The sequence below is a fragment of the Puma concolor genome, chromosome C1 (genome assembly GCF_028749965.1).
Source record: "Puma concolor isolate L17-30 chromosome C1, mPumCon1.1.hap2, whole genome shotgun sequence".
Classification (NCBI taxonomy): domain Eukaryota; kingdom Metazoa; phylum Chordata; class Mammalia; order Carnivora; family Felidae; genus Puma; species Puma concolor.
The window spans coordinates 189,526,505-189,541,070 of NC_141674.1; the positions used below are offsets into that span (position 1 = coordinate 189,526,505).

The following is a 14,566-nucleotide window of genomic DNA, read 5'->3' on the forward strand; positions in this document are numbered from 1 at the left end:
CACTTTCCCAAAGCGTCTACTAATTTTAATGTCACTTGCCTTGTGCCAGCACTGGTTTGTGCAGGATTTGCTAATTTTCTAGGCATAACATACTTTATTGTGCTAATTTGCATGTCATTGACCACTAACCAGGTAGACATTTTCCCATGTCTGGGATTCTTGTCTATTGTCTTTGGCTGTTAAGGATCCTCTTTGTCTTCACAGACCAGGAGCTGAGGAATATGAACCTTGACCCTCCTAGTGCTTCCCTGGATGATCACATCCAGACCTTCGAGTCAGATACTGTCCAAAAGACGTAAGTGTTCGAAGCTGTAATGATATGGACTGCTCTACTTTTATTTCATTTTTTTCTTTTTTCTTTTTTCTTTTTAAAGTAATCTCAACGCCCAATATGGGGCTCGAACTCATGACCCTGAAATCAAGAGTTGCCTGCTTTACTGACTGAGCCAGCCAGAGACCCCTCATTTTTGTTTTTAATTATTTCATTTCTGTTTTTTCTAAGCATGAAGATTCTCAGGCTAACTGCATTCTCTAACAGCCAGAATTGTTGTCTAAGAAACGGATTCTTGGGGAGAATTATATTGTGACATGTTTCCTACATAAGCCATATTCTTTGGCTGGGTGGGTGAAAAGTGAAGTTTAACAGTATGGAAACAGCTTTCTCCGTTTGTCTACATAACTGGGATCTACAGACATGCCTAGTAAGGTGATTTCTGTCAATTCAACTTGGTTTCTCCTCTACACATTCACTCTGCTTTGGGTAAAATAAATAATACTTAAAAATACTAAAACTAATTGCTAACATGTAGTAAGTGCTTCCTATGTGCTCACTATGTCCTTCCAATGAGCTCACTAACCAGCAGCTCGGCCAGTCAGCTCCTAAACCCCATTTGGCAGTGGCAGCTGGAACTATAGCCTCTTGTGACCTCCCATGAGCATCAGTGACTTGACAACCTGACTTCACCTGCCTCTTGATGTAGGTGTCCCCTCCTGAGTCAAAAAGGATTTATGATCCCTAGGAACAAAGAAAGAAAGGCACTTGATGGGGGGAGGCAGCTATCTGAAAAATTCCAGTTTTCAACTTTTATACCTCAGTTTCTTCCACAATGGATTTAAATGGCTTACAACAACCTCATCAGCAAAAAACAAAACAAAACAAAACAAAAAAAAAAGCCAAAGTGAGATAACCAAAAAGAAAAACAAATCTTTAATCCAGAGGAAAAGAAAAAAGAATATCAACACCCAACAAAAGTAATTAGAGTCATTGTGACTAAAGATCAGACTTCCAGATTTGATACACAGATTCCTGAATGTAAAAACAAAAAAAGAAGGAGGAGGAGGAGGAGAAGTAGTAGTAGTAGTAGTAGTAGTAGTAGTAGTAGTAGTAACACAGGTTTGTGGTTCTCATTTGCAGCATACCTGTTCCTCAAGGGAAATAAAGATTTTCCTAGCACTAAATTCTAAAGGATACACCTTCTGTGGGTTTTTATAGAGTGACATTGAATGATTTAAAGACCCATGTGTTGGGGCGCCTGGGTGGCGCAGTCGGTTAAGCGTCCGACTTCAGCCAGGTCACGATCTCGCGGTCCGGGAGTTCGAGCCCCGTGTCAGGCTCTGGGCTGATGGCTCGGAGCCTGGAGCCTGTTTCCGATTCTGTGTCTCCCTCTCTCTCTGCCCCTCCCCCGTTCATGCTCTGTCTCTCTCTGTCGCAAAAATAAATAAATGTTGAAAAAAAAACTAAAAAAAAAAAAAAAAAAAAGACCCATGTGTTTACAGGAAATTCTGTTTTTACCTCATGCAACAAATATTTCTCAAGTTTCTATAGTAAGACCCTGTACTAGCACAGCACAATGAACAAAATATTGATTTGGCTAAAAAATCAAATGCCCAGAACCAGGTTTGGCACACAGTAGCTGCTGCTGCAGCTGTTACTGAAACCACATAGCTATTTCTTAGTGACCTTTTTACCCAGAGAACATAAGTCAGTTATCCTCAAGGCAGATAGTCAGTGACTGCAATTCTACAAGGGATCACACAAACACAGCACATGACCTTTTGGTGGCTAGATTTGACCAAGAATAGAATTCAAAAAAAAAAAAAAAAAGAATAGAATTCAGAGGGCATAAAAGAATGGATGGATAGTTGCATGTTCCTAAGACTATTTTTTAATCAAATTTTATGTATGTATGTATTTATTTATTTATTTTTCAGGAATAGAATTTAGTGATTCATCATTTACATATAACACCCAATGCTCATCCCAACCAGTGTCCTCCTTAATGCCCCTTGCCCTTCCCCCAACCAACACCCCACCAACAACCATAAGTTTGTTTTGTGTATTTGGGAGTCTCTCATGGTTTGTCTCCCTCTCTGTTTTTATATTATCTTCCCTTCCCTTATGTTTATCTATTTTGTATCTTAAATTCCACATATGAATGAAATCATATGATATTTGTCTTTCTCTGACTTATTTTGCTTAGCATAATACACTCTAGTTCCATCCACATTGTTGCAAATGGCAAGATTTCATTCTTTTTGATTGCCAAGTCGTTTTCCATTGTGTATGTATGTATGTATATACATATACATCTATATATACACGACATCTTCTTTATCCATTCATCAGTCAATGGACATTTAGGCTCTTCCCATACTTTGACTATTGTCAATAGTGCTTCCATAAACACTGGGGTGCGTGTGCCTCTTCGAATCACCATTTTTGTATCCTTTGGATAAATACCTAGTAGTACAATTGCTGGGTCATAGGGTAGTTCTATTTTTAATTTTTTTGAGGGACCTCCATACTGTTTTCCAAAGTGGCTGCACCAGTTTGCATTGCCACCAGCAGTGCAAAAGTGTTCCCCTTTCTCTGCATCCTCACCAACATCTGTTGCCTAAGTTACTAATTTTAGCCATTCTGACAGGTTTCAGGTGCTATCTCATAGTGGTTTTGATTTGTGTTTCCCTAATGATGAGTGATGTTTAACATTTTTTCATGTGTCTGTTAGTCATTTGGATGGTTTTTTTTTTGAAAAGTGTCTGTTCATGCCTAAGACTCTTTCTTAAAGGTCATGTATTTTTCAGCTAAGCCTTTGATAGAAGAAATTTCAGTTAGATAACCCTGTGTCATTCAATTAAAGGCATAGATATGCAACCACAGGGAGACAAACTATTTCTTCTGCTCCCTAAATTGAGGATTAAGCTGGAGAGAACCCCAAAAATGAAGACTCAAATTTCTAATCTCCCTTATTCAGGGATGTATTGAGAAAAAGAGGGTTGACCAAGTGTGTAACATGCCCAACACAGTGCCACAGAAACAATGCTTGTTCACTTTTCCTTTTCCTTGTCCACTAGTTTTGTGGGGTTTGTTTTGTTTTGTTTTTTAGTTTGGTCCTGTTGTTTTGCTCTTTCTTAAAGTGGCAGAGATTATGATGTACATCATCTACAAAGAAGACTCCAAGGACACGAGTCCCTAGAGAGGTTGGGTCCTAAAGACACATCTCTTCTTCCAAGAGGAAGAGAAGAGAAAACTGAACCAAGATCATTCAACCACCAGGCACTAGCCAACATAAATGTAAGTGTAAACACCTACCAGCTTGTTCCAAAAGCCCTGCCTGGATGTTGCTCTCATTAGGAGTATCATGGACAGTTGTATGTATTGCTTAGTATATACACAAGGGTACCTACAATGGGGGCAAGTGAGAGCTGAAATCCATTCTGTGGTTAACAAACCATGCCCTGAACCCCAGCATTGGGCTGCATCCTTCTGAAGGATGGGGTGCCCATTTCTAATTTTACAAAGGTGCTAATAGAAAACTTCAGTTTTCCTACACACACCACTTCTGACACCAGATGTATGGAGTCTTTTTCCACATCGATCAATTCTCCAGCTCGAAGGACACCATTTGGGTATCCAGTCCTTTTTTTGCATGGGGAAGGGATGTCTGTCCTACAGTTCAATTCTGACACTACCTGGAGTTAGCACAGACCTCACAGGTTAAGGGTGAGCTCAGTCCTACAAGACTGCTCCAACTTCAGACACTAGTCACAAGTCCCAGATTGTCACCTGTACTTCTGACCAACAAGCTATAAATAGAGGGTTCCCACAACCCCTTCTTCAGCTTTGACAATTTGTTAGAATGGCTCACAAAACTCAGAAAAACATTTACTTACTATAATTGATTTATTACAAAAGATATTTTTTTAAACAATTTTAAGTAATTTCTACACCCAACTTGGGGCTTGAACTTACAACCCCAAGATCAAGAGTTGCACGTTCCACTAACTAAACCAGGCAGATGCCTCTTACAAAGGATATTTTAAAGGATGCAAATGAACAACCAGATGAAGAGATACGTAGGGCAAGGTCCCAGAAGCAGGCGCTTCACTCTCCATGGAGTTTGAAGTGTGCCACTCTCCTAGCATGTGGATGTGTTCACCAACTCAGAAGCCATCCAAACTCCTTTGCTTCAGGTTTTAATGGAGGCTTCATTACATAGCCATTGACTGATAAAAGCATTGGTAGATGGTACTTAACTCAACCTCTAGTCTTTTCTCCCTCCTCTGAGGTTGGGAATGTTGAGCTGAAAGCTCCAAACCTCTAATAACATGGTTGGTTCCCCTAGCAACCAGCAACCCCCCACCTTAGGTGCTTTCCAAAATCATCTCATTAATACAATCTCAGGTGTGGTTGAAAGGGGTTTGTTAGTGGGGCACCTGGGTGGCTTGGTCAGTTAAGCGTCCGACTTCGGCTCAGGTCATGATCTTATGGTCTGTGAATTCGAGCCCCGCGTCAGACTCTGTGCTGGCAGCTCAGAGCCTGGAGCCTGTTTCAGATTCTGTGTCTCCCTCTCTCTCTGCCCCTCCCCTGTTCATGCTCTGTCTCTCTCTGTCCCAAAAATAAACAAACGTTAAAAAAAATTTTTTTTTTAAAAAAGGGGCTTGTTAGTGAATAACAAAAGCCACTCTTTTCACATTTATGCTCCAGAAATTACAATGGTTTTAGGAATTCTGTGCCAGAGACTGGGGATGAAGACAAATATATATTTCTTATGTCAAAATATCACAGGTACTAAGGTACCCATTCTGCCATCCTCTCTTTGGAGGAATCTCCATTGTTGTCCCAGCCCATAGGGAAAGGTAAAGACTGACATGGCTGTGGTCGTCTGCTTGAGAAACTTCTGGAAAGTTAGCAAATGATGCAAGAGTGAATAAAGCTGGCTCTGATTTAAACTAGTTAAACATTAATTGTAGCAATAGCAATCTATCAAAGTTGAAAAGTGCTTCACTTTGATCCACCTCTGTAGATCGTGATTTAGCATCCAAGAAGGGGACAATCATAAAGTGTATTCTGTTCCTCTTTCCTCCTATGACATTATACCTAGCAGTTTTAAATGAAAGGCTGAACCTTAGGATCTCCTCACCAGTTCCATTCTAAGACTCGCTCTCCAGCTTCATGTGGAACCCAGAAATTCCATTCTAAGCCATTCTGTCTTGTTCAACATAATCACCCTTTGATGGGTTTTTTGTTTGTTTGTTTCCTACTCATATCATGGTCCTTTCCTTAATTTTTCACCTTTAGGAGATGGAGTTGATTGGCAAAGACAAGAGAAAGAAAAGAACCAAGACAGACAAGTCCAAGGCACCCCAAGGGGAGAGAGAAGGAAAGGTCCACAGGAAAACAGAGGCTTCTGTTGGTAAGGGAGTGTGCTCTTGAGGAATGACCCAGGAAAAGACACCTAATGGGAGCTGAGAGGTGTCACAGAGAATCATCATGAATCTAATGAGACAAACTACCTAATTTTGAGTCTTTTTTTTTAATATATGAAATTTATTGTCAAATTGGTTTCCATACAACACCCAATGCTCATCCCAAAAGGTGCCTTCTTCAATGCCCATCACCTACCCTCTCCTCCCTCCCACCCCCCATCAACCCTCAGTTTGTTCTCAGTTTTTAAGAGTCTCTTATGCTTTGGCTCTCCTGTCTTTTTGACTACCTTGGCCAAGACAGTATTGCAGACTTACTTCATGTGAGTATCTTAGGAGATAGAGAAGAGGAGAGAGGAAACCAGGGTTACCCAGAGACCTGTGATCAAGAGAGGAAAAAACAATAGCACCTATTTACTGAATACGCACTGTACTAAGAGCCCTGCATATATGACATCATGAAATCCTTAAAACATCTCCGTAAAGTACGTGCTATTATTATATCATGTAGTGGTTGAGGCTTGACAGAGATTGAGTGGCTTGCATAACCCCAAACAGATCAAACAGTAAAGTGGTGGGTCCAAATACATGCTCTTACCATGGTCTCTATGAACTAATAACTGTACCATAATTTGAGAATTGGGCAGTGAAAGCATTGGGAAGGGGAAGGATAAAACAAGCTCTGAATTATTACCCCAGTTACCATTTTTCTTCTTGGTTCCCTGTGTTGCACCTTACTAGAAATTTATATTCCCATGCTTCTGAAAACTTTCTTTAGCCTAAAATTTACACCTGTTCTTTCCTGGCCACATGATTCAGAAGACAAATCAAAGGTTGTCAGAAAGGATGACACTGGATCATCTCCTAGGCTCAATCTATTTTTGAGATTTACTTTTTAAAGTCTTGCTGACTTTACATAGTTGTAGCCCATAACTTGGTTTGCATTGGCAGGACTGGGAAAAAGAAATACTTGCAGTCCCCAGAGGTGAATTGAGGAAGAGTTCTTAGAGTATGGAAGGCTTAAGCTTTGCCAGGTTACAAAGCTACAACCTCAAGCCAGACTCTTGAGACAGGACTTTCCATCTGTATCTGTAGTTTTTCCTCTGGAGAGTCTTGCCTCTACCATAGGTCAGAGTGAAACAACTTTTTTAGTAACAAGACTATTGAATTACAGTTGATCCACATAGGATAAGGCAGTTTCTCAAAGGGTGGTCTGTGCACTACCCTTCTCAAAACACTTGGAGTGCCTGTGAAAATGCAGATTCCTACAGAGTCCGACTCTAGGAGTGGGGCTTAGTAATCTGCACCCCAAGTAATTCCATTGCACACTAAAGTCTAAAAGCTACTGAAAAGGATACAGAGATCACATTTACTTAGCTACACTTCTGTCTCCCCAATTATTCTCCTCCAGGAAAGTCAAAGGAATCAAAGACTGAAAAGAAATCAGGGCTAATTCCCAAAGAAAGGAATCCAAGAACCAAAAGGAAAAGGATACGGAAGGAAAGGAATCTGGAAATAGCAGCAGAACTGAATGGGCCTAATATCATTAACTCTAAGGAAATAGAAGACACTTCAGATAGAGGTTTCTCTCCTTCCAGTTCTCTTGTAGAGGACCCTTGGCTTTCCGCCAAGTATGATGCTCCGGAGAGCCAAGTGTCCATAGATGGAAGATCATCACCCATGCAGACTATACCTGTCACTAGAAACACGGAATCTAAAGAAGAAAGAAGCTATGATGACCCTTCCAAGGTGAGGTCCAATATTCTTAGTTTGGCCAGAGAGATTTCTGTTCTCACTCGTACAACTGCAGATGTGGGAAAAACAGCCCCAAATCATATTGCAGTTGTTGAAACAGCAGTACTACATAATGGTTTTATTTGTTCTACTTTGATACCTTCTGACCCTTTAAGAAGCCAGAGCTGATCCAAGACACAATTTGTCAAAGCCCCTCTGAAATGATGCATTCTGTGAGGCCCCCAAACTGCCACAGCATATACTCATCCCTTAAAGAGCAGGAAGTTGGCACAGGCCTCACAGTCACAGGGAAAGGTGGGTTCTGGCCATCAGAGCCAAGTACATGCATATCCCTGACTTGGCCTGGAACTAAATCTTTGCCGGCCTCCCAAAGGCTATGGAAATTTCTCCTTTCCTGATTTGCTTTTCTGTGGCACACAGCTGTGCCACAGGCAGTTTATACACACGTGTCTGTCTTTACAAGGTGCTTTGGCATATAAAAGTAATTTTGTTCCAGGAGCCTTGATTCTAATGTCAGGTATTTAAGAGAAAAAACTGAGTCAGTGTAAGGAATATTACCCTTGAAAATCCCTGCAGTGAATCAAAAATAATACCATACAGATACATCTCTCAATAAGACCAACCCAACCAATTTTTCCTCTGCTCTTGGGATAAATCACAGTTTTTCCCACTGAGATGAAGGTGCCAAACTGCATTTAGAGGTCTTGTTGTAGGGGGGAAGAGAGTATCTTTAAACACTACAATTATACCCACAGCTAAACCACTATGGTTGAACTCACATAAGTTACATGTGTGTATGGTACAACTCTGCTGAATCTCATTTAATCTTTACAGCCACACTTGTGAGCCAGATGTAGTTATCCCCATTTCAGAGACCTAGAAACTGAGGCTTGGAGATAAGAGACCATTTCCAGAAGCCACACAACCATAAAATGATAGAGCCAAGACTTAAACCCAGGTCCTTTGGCTCTAAAATCAGGGTTCTTGTCAGTTTTAAATCATTATATTTTTCTTTATTTTATAATCCATGGTCTTCCAAAAAGGATTTCAAGAAAGATCTTGACTTTATAGTTCCCAATATTCCCAGCTGCCTACACTATGGAATTCTGCTCTACACCACAGATGAAAATTTTAAGCTGTGGGTAGAACATTCCTGAGCCTGCCAGAGAATCAGAATTTCTTAGCTTTATCGTTAATCCATAGTACTGTTCTGCCTCTGCACAGGCTAAAAAGCCAGGAAGTTTCACCCCAAGTTGGATACACCGAGCTCCCATAGAAGAGTTGCATTCAAAATTGCCCTTGTGGCTTCTGACTGTGGCGGGGACGATAGGGAGAAAAAGAAAGCTAAAACACTTCATATAAACCGAGGGAACCTTTCGCTGAGAAAGTGGGTTTGCATGGGATTAAATGTAAGTCTAACACATTTATATCTAAAACCGTCCCTGGTAAGATAGCCTTTGTCTAGAACCTGTGGGTCCCAGGGCTTCACTAGGATCACCTGAGAAGCTTTTTAAAACCAAGGCCTCCCACCTAGATATTCCCCCTTGAATTGGTGGGTGGGGCTTTGGCCTCAAGTAATTTTTAAAAGCTCCTTACGTGTCCATAAAGTGCAGCTAGCATTGAAAACTCCAGACATACGATGTGTCAGACATTATTTTGGCAATTTCACTAATTCAATTAATCCCAGTAACAGCCCCAAGAAGAAGACAATGTCAGGGAAATTAAGTTGTGACCTCCAAATCCTGAAGCAAGTAAGAAACTTGGACCCAGGCCAGTCAGACCCCAGAGCCCAAGCCAGAGGCTGCGGTCTGTGGGGAAAGCACTCAATGACTCCATCTCTGATGAGAGACAACGTACCCGGTGGGGTGGAGGAGGGCTCACCCTTGAGACACGCTCTCCCTTTCACTAAAGAGCACTCTGGTTCCACAGACCCTCCTCGCCAAGAGAGAGCAAGAAGCTTCCAGGGACAGGCTGCGAGCAGAGAGGGCTGAGATGAGACGCTTGGAGGTGGAGAGGAAGAGAAGGGAGCAGGAAGAGCAGAGGCAGCTCTTGCAGGAGCAGCTGGAGAGGGCAGAGAAGATGAAGGAGGAGCTGGAGCTGGAGCAACGCGCCCGCGCGGAGGAGATCCGGTGGGTAGAGCAGCGGGAGGCTGTGGCCACACCAGGAGGCAGCAGGAAAGGCTGGGGTTAACCTCCACCAGGGACAAAGTTGGTTCTGAGGCTAATGCCCGGTAGTAAAACAGCACATCTCATTTTCCTCTGTCCTCAGTTATCCTAGGAACAACCTGGCCCAAAGATCAGGTGTGGTGTCCTAACCATTAGAGTCTTCCTGGGAGGGCTTGGTGACGCAGCCCAGCAAACGTTTGTTGAGCCCCTACGACTGTCTGCATTGCGCTAGATTCTCTCAGAGGCATTGACTCATCTAATTTAATATTCTTCTGTGAGACTGGAGTTTCAAGATTCATCTTGTAAGAATGAAAAATGAAGCTCTGGGAACTTAAGTCCCCTACCCCCAGAGCACAGGGCTGTCTGGTGAAACTTCAGGCTTCTGGTTCCGGGCTGGTTGTGCTCTTGCTTCTGCTCTTTACTCAGGCTTCCCTTAGAAACCCCACTGTCCTCTGAATGGGATGCTCCGTGTGGCCTGTAGCTGCAGGGCCTCCACCAGGGGCACTGCCTGCCAGCTAGTCTCGCAAGGTTGCCCCCGTGCTTTCCGCCATTTCCCTGACCATCTTGTGGGTTTTCTCAGGCTGAGGAAACAGAGACTCGAAGAAGAACGGCAGCAGCAGGAGGAGGAGGAGAGGAAGCAGCAGCTTCAGTTGCAAGTGGCCCAGGAGAGACTCCGGCAGCAACAGGACAAATTCCGGAGGAAACTGCAAGAACTGCAGAGAAAAAAGCAGCAGGAGGAAGCCGAGAGGGCTGGTGAGGGACGTTCTGGAGGAATCTGCATCTCCTGTCTATCTGGGGCAGAAGTATTTTTATCCCACTGTGGGTGTTCACTTGAATCTCCCCAGAGTTATTCCTATCTAGGCCTAGTGTGTGAAGCACTCTAAATGTATAAGCTATTTTTTTTCCAAAGTGATTAATATGTGTGACTGCAGTGAGTTGAGCTAGAAGATCAAACTAAGACAGACTCACTTGTGGAAATGACTCTTGGGTCCCACTCCCAATTCAGTCATCTCCCAAACTGGGATTCTGCCCCTCCCATTGCCCTTTTAGCATTGCTCAGGAGGTGCCTAAACTGGAGACATAGCTCTGCCCCTTGCTTCTTTCCCTAGCAGATAGAAACAAAACATCCGGATAGCTTCAGGGCAGCCTTTCAGGTGCTTAAATGTGGAATTTCTACTGCCTCACTTTTGAGAAAGTGGAAGGAACGTCAGTAGATGACACTCTTTATAGGCTGGTCAGTCCAGCTGAGTAAGCACCCGGTTTCTCCAGACCCCGATCTGACGCCCCTCCCCAATGATCTGCATACCACCTGTGAGTACCCCAGGCTCTGGAAAATTCTCCCCTAAGGTTTTGTACTAATTGCACAGTGTAGGTGCTTGACACTTAAGTACTCTTAAATTTATAATTTAACCCCAATATGATCCCCACAGAGGATCTGGCAGCCTGCTGGCAGGTAGGCAGCACAATCTCATGGGGAGTCCCTGGGAATCACAGTGAGAGAACTGTTTTCTCCAGTAATGAGACCCCTGATGAGCCTACCCCCTTTCTATTCTGCAGAGGCTGAGAAGCAAAGGCAGAGGGAATTGGAAATACAGTTAGCAGAAGAACAAAAACGCCTGATGGAAATGGCTGAAGAAGAACGGCTAGAGTACCAGCGGAGGAAACAGGAAGCAGAAGAGAAGGCTCAGCAGGAAGCAGAGGAGAGAAGGCAAAGGGAAGAGGAAGCAGCAAGGCTGGCCCTGGAGGAAGCTATGAAACTGGTGCAGGAACAAGCCAGGTAGGGGCTTATTTGGGCAACAGTTGCCATAGGGGGATTGTTTCAAGGTCTTGATGCCCTGGTGCTAGCACTACACTTGCACTGCCTTTGGACAAGTGAAGTTCTCCCACTTTCCATAAGCATGTTTTGAAAGAACTAAAAAACAAAAGGCTCTTTTGCTGCAAATGTCACAGAATTGCTTCATGGCTTATATAACTTGTATTGAAGCTGGGAGTTTAGATTTCATCTATCTCAGCCCTCTGGTTTACAGATGAGAAAACTGAGTCCCGAAGAAGGGAAGGATCTTGATCAAGGCCCAATAGTGTTAGAGGCAGTACCAGGACCACATCTTAGACCCCTGATTCTGAACCACTGTCCTTGGTATTTTTTGGTTACCTATTGTAACCACTGGGAATTCAGGAGTGAGCAAGACAGATGTCTCTTCTCCCATGGCATTTATATTCTAGTGCTGGGGCAGGGAGACAAATAAATAAAAATAAAGATTTGTTTTAGCCAGTAACAGATGCTATACAGAAAACATTTTTTTTTATTTTTTTTTTTATTTTTTTTTCAACATTTTTTATTTATTTTTGGGACAGAGAGAGACAGAGCATGAACAGGGGAGGGGCAGAGAGAGAGGGAGACACAGAATCGGAAACAGGCTCCAGGCTCTGAGCCATCAGCCCAGAGCCTGATGCGGGGCTCGAACTCACGGACCGCAAGATCGTGACCTGGCTGAAGTCGGACGCTTAACTGACTGCGCCACCCAGGCGCCCCACAGAAAACATTTTAAACATGTGATAGGATTGCAGGAGGCTTAGGTTAGATTGGTCAGCCAGGGCAAAACTTCTCAGAAAAAGTGGATATAAGGTGAGACCTGAATGACAAGGAGTTAGCCACATAAACATCTGGAAGAAAAATATTCTACAGGCAAAGGTTCTAAGTGCAAAGGTTCAAAGGAAGGAGACTGGCATGTTGGAAGAATATAAGAAAGTCAGTATGGCTGGAATGAAGTGAACAAGGCACAAAGAATACTTTCAGATGAGGTCATATTAGTAAGCTAAGACCAGATCTCATGAGAGCCTTGTTAGGAGAAATAGCACAGAATTAGTTAGTTCTCAAGGGCCAATGACATTTTCCCCCTTTTCTCTAAAAATAGTAATGATCATTTCATCATCGTTGATAATAGAATTTCTTGAGGAATGTGGTTTCAACTTTTTTTTAAGAAAGAACTTTTTTGTTTACTTTTTTAAAATATTTGAGAGAGAGAGGGCATGTGCACAAGGGGGGTTAGGGGCAGAGAGAGAGGGAGAGAGAGAATCCCAAGCAGGCTCTGCACGGTCAGCACAGAGCCCAACACATGGCTTGATCTCATGAGCTGTGAAATCATGACCTGAGCTGAAATCAAGAAGTGGACGTTTAACCAACTGAGCCACCCAGGCGCCCCTCAACTGACTCTTTAAAAACTAGGTCTTCTATAGTTGCTTTCTCATGTATTTCTACTCCTTAGTGAAAGCGTCAAATAGACATCCCCCTTTAGAACTATCAAAATTGAAGGGCAAAGAAGCACAACACAGAAAACCATGTGAGTCCAATCTTGACTGTAAACAGTTTACTCCCTGCAATGTATTTTCTACAACTTAAGCTGAATGTAAACTCTTTAAGGGACCAAAAAGAGAAGGCAGCCAGAACAATTCTATTTTGAGGTTTTCCACCTAACTGGAGTTGTTCCTCTCCTGGACTTTACTCAGATGGTTTTTTGTTGTTTTCCAGCTGTTGTGTGAACTACAAAACAGATCGTTAGAGAAGTTGATTCAATTTCAAAATTATGTATTCCATGTATCACAGCAGCAGGACTGGGTTCTTAAGTATTGAGACCAAAAGCAAGCGAAACTAAGGCTAGTCCAAGTAGCTGAAAGCAGAAAACCTAGTGACTAAAGTGGTGTGTGAGGGGTAGAGTCTCACTCCACCAAGGGTTAGAACTTGATCCCAGCTGGCTTTACTTCATCTTCACTTCTGGGACTTTGGCCCAGGTACTTTTAACTTCTCTGGTCTGTTTCATCTCTAAAGCAAGGGAGTTCCTTCCAACAAGACAAGTTTAAGAACTTTGAGTTTGCCCTTTCCTTTAACTTTCCCAGGAGAAGGTTCATGAAACTCTAAACCTCATGTGTAAAGTTACTAAATGAATAGAGTATAATCTTCCACTAAAATGAAAGATCGGTAGTAGTCTAACTGATGGTTGCTCAAATCAAAAGTTTTTCTACTGGCTTATAGGGACTATTTCTAAGATGCTTAATCATACTGGGATTGTGGGTGGGTTGTCTCCTTAGGCAAAAAGCTGCTTTGAAGAAACATCTTCAGTTCCACCAAGAACTCTCTAAGGAAGCCAGTGGCCTACAGTGGACACAGAACATTTCCAGATCATGGGTGTTCTCTTACTTCCAATTCCTACAAATACCCAAACCTTAAGGCTAGAAGAAACCTTAAAAGTAAGTTGGGAGGTGGTGACAGAAAAAGAGAAACTTCTATAATGAAGTTGCATTTCATTTGGTTCACCTCAACCCACACCTAGCTTCACTCTAGGACCTCCATTCCCACCACCCTTCCCCACCACACATAATTAACTAAAGTCTTCATTCACCTAAATCCATCATGTTCTGTAGAACCCCATAAATCCAGAAACTTTAGTGCCTAAAACTGCCCAATAATTTCATGTTTGAATTTCAGCAAATTCAGTTTAACTTCAGTTAGTAAGACACTAACATCATCTTAGGATAGTCAAAGTATTTGATTTCACAATGTGTCTGAAGGAGTTGATAAAATGGAAATTCCATAATGCAAATAATTCTGAATAGGTTAAGGAGTTAATTCATATATACATACTCTTTTTTTTTTTTCAACGTTTTTATTTATTTTTGGGACAGAGAGAGACAGAGCATGAACAGGGGAGGGGCAGAGAGAGAGGGAGACACAGAATCGGAAACAGGCTCCAGGCTCTGAGCCATCAGCCCAGAGCCCGACGCGGGGCTCGAACTCACAGACCGCGAGATCGTGACCTGGCTGAAGTCGGACACTTAACCGACTGCGCCACCCAGGCGCCCCTATACATACTCTTTATAAGGCAAAATCACATCTATTTCAGCCTAAACATCTAAAATATGCTGCCTGTTGAAAACAAGGTAAG

At 42.6% G+C, this 14,566-nt stretch overlaps 1 protein-coding gene across 6 annotated transcripts in view; it reads left to right on the plus strand.

Annotated features, from left to right (window-relative positions):
• Window positions 1-14,264, plus strand: part of KIAA2012 (KIAA2012 ortholog) — a 108,053-nt gene extending 93,789 nt beyond the window's left edge. For all 6 annotated transcript variants that reach the window (XM_086719293.1, XM_086719296.1, XM_086719295.1 and 3 more), the window contains 8 exons: window positions 205-295; window positions 3,418-3,574; window positions 5,582-5,696; window positions 7,118-7,455; window positions 9,391-9,590; window positions 10,207-10,379; window positions 11,184-11,403; window positions 13,713-14,264. In XM_086719293.1, the coding sequence (XP_086575419.1) occupies window positions 205-295; window positions 3,418-3,574; window positions 5,582-5,696; window positions 7,118-7,455; window positions 9,391-9,590; window positions 10,207-10,379; window positions 11,184-11,403; window positions 13,713-13,851 (1,433 nt within the window). In that variant the 3' untranslated portion in view covers window positions 13,852-14,264. The remainder of the gene's footprint in view (window positions 1-204; window positions 296-3,417; window positions 3,575-5,581; window positions 5,697-7,117; window positions 7,456-9,390; window positions 9,591-10,206; window positions 10,380-11,183; window positions 11,404-13,712) is intronic.
• Window positions 14,265-14,566: the final 302 nt, after the last annotated feature.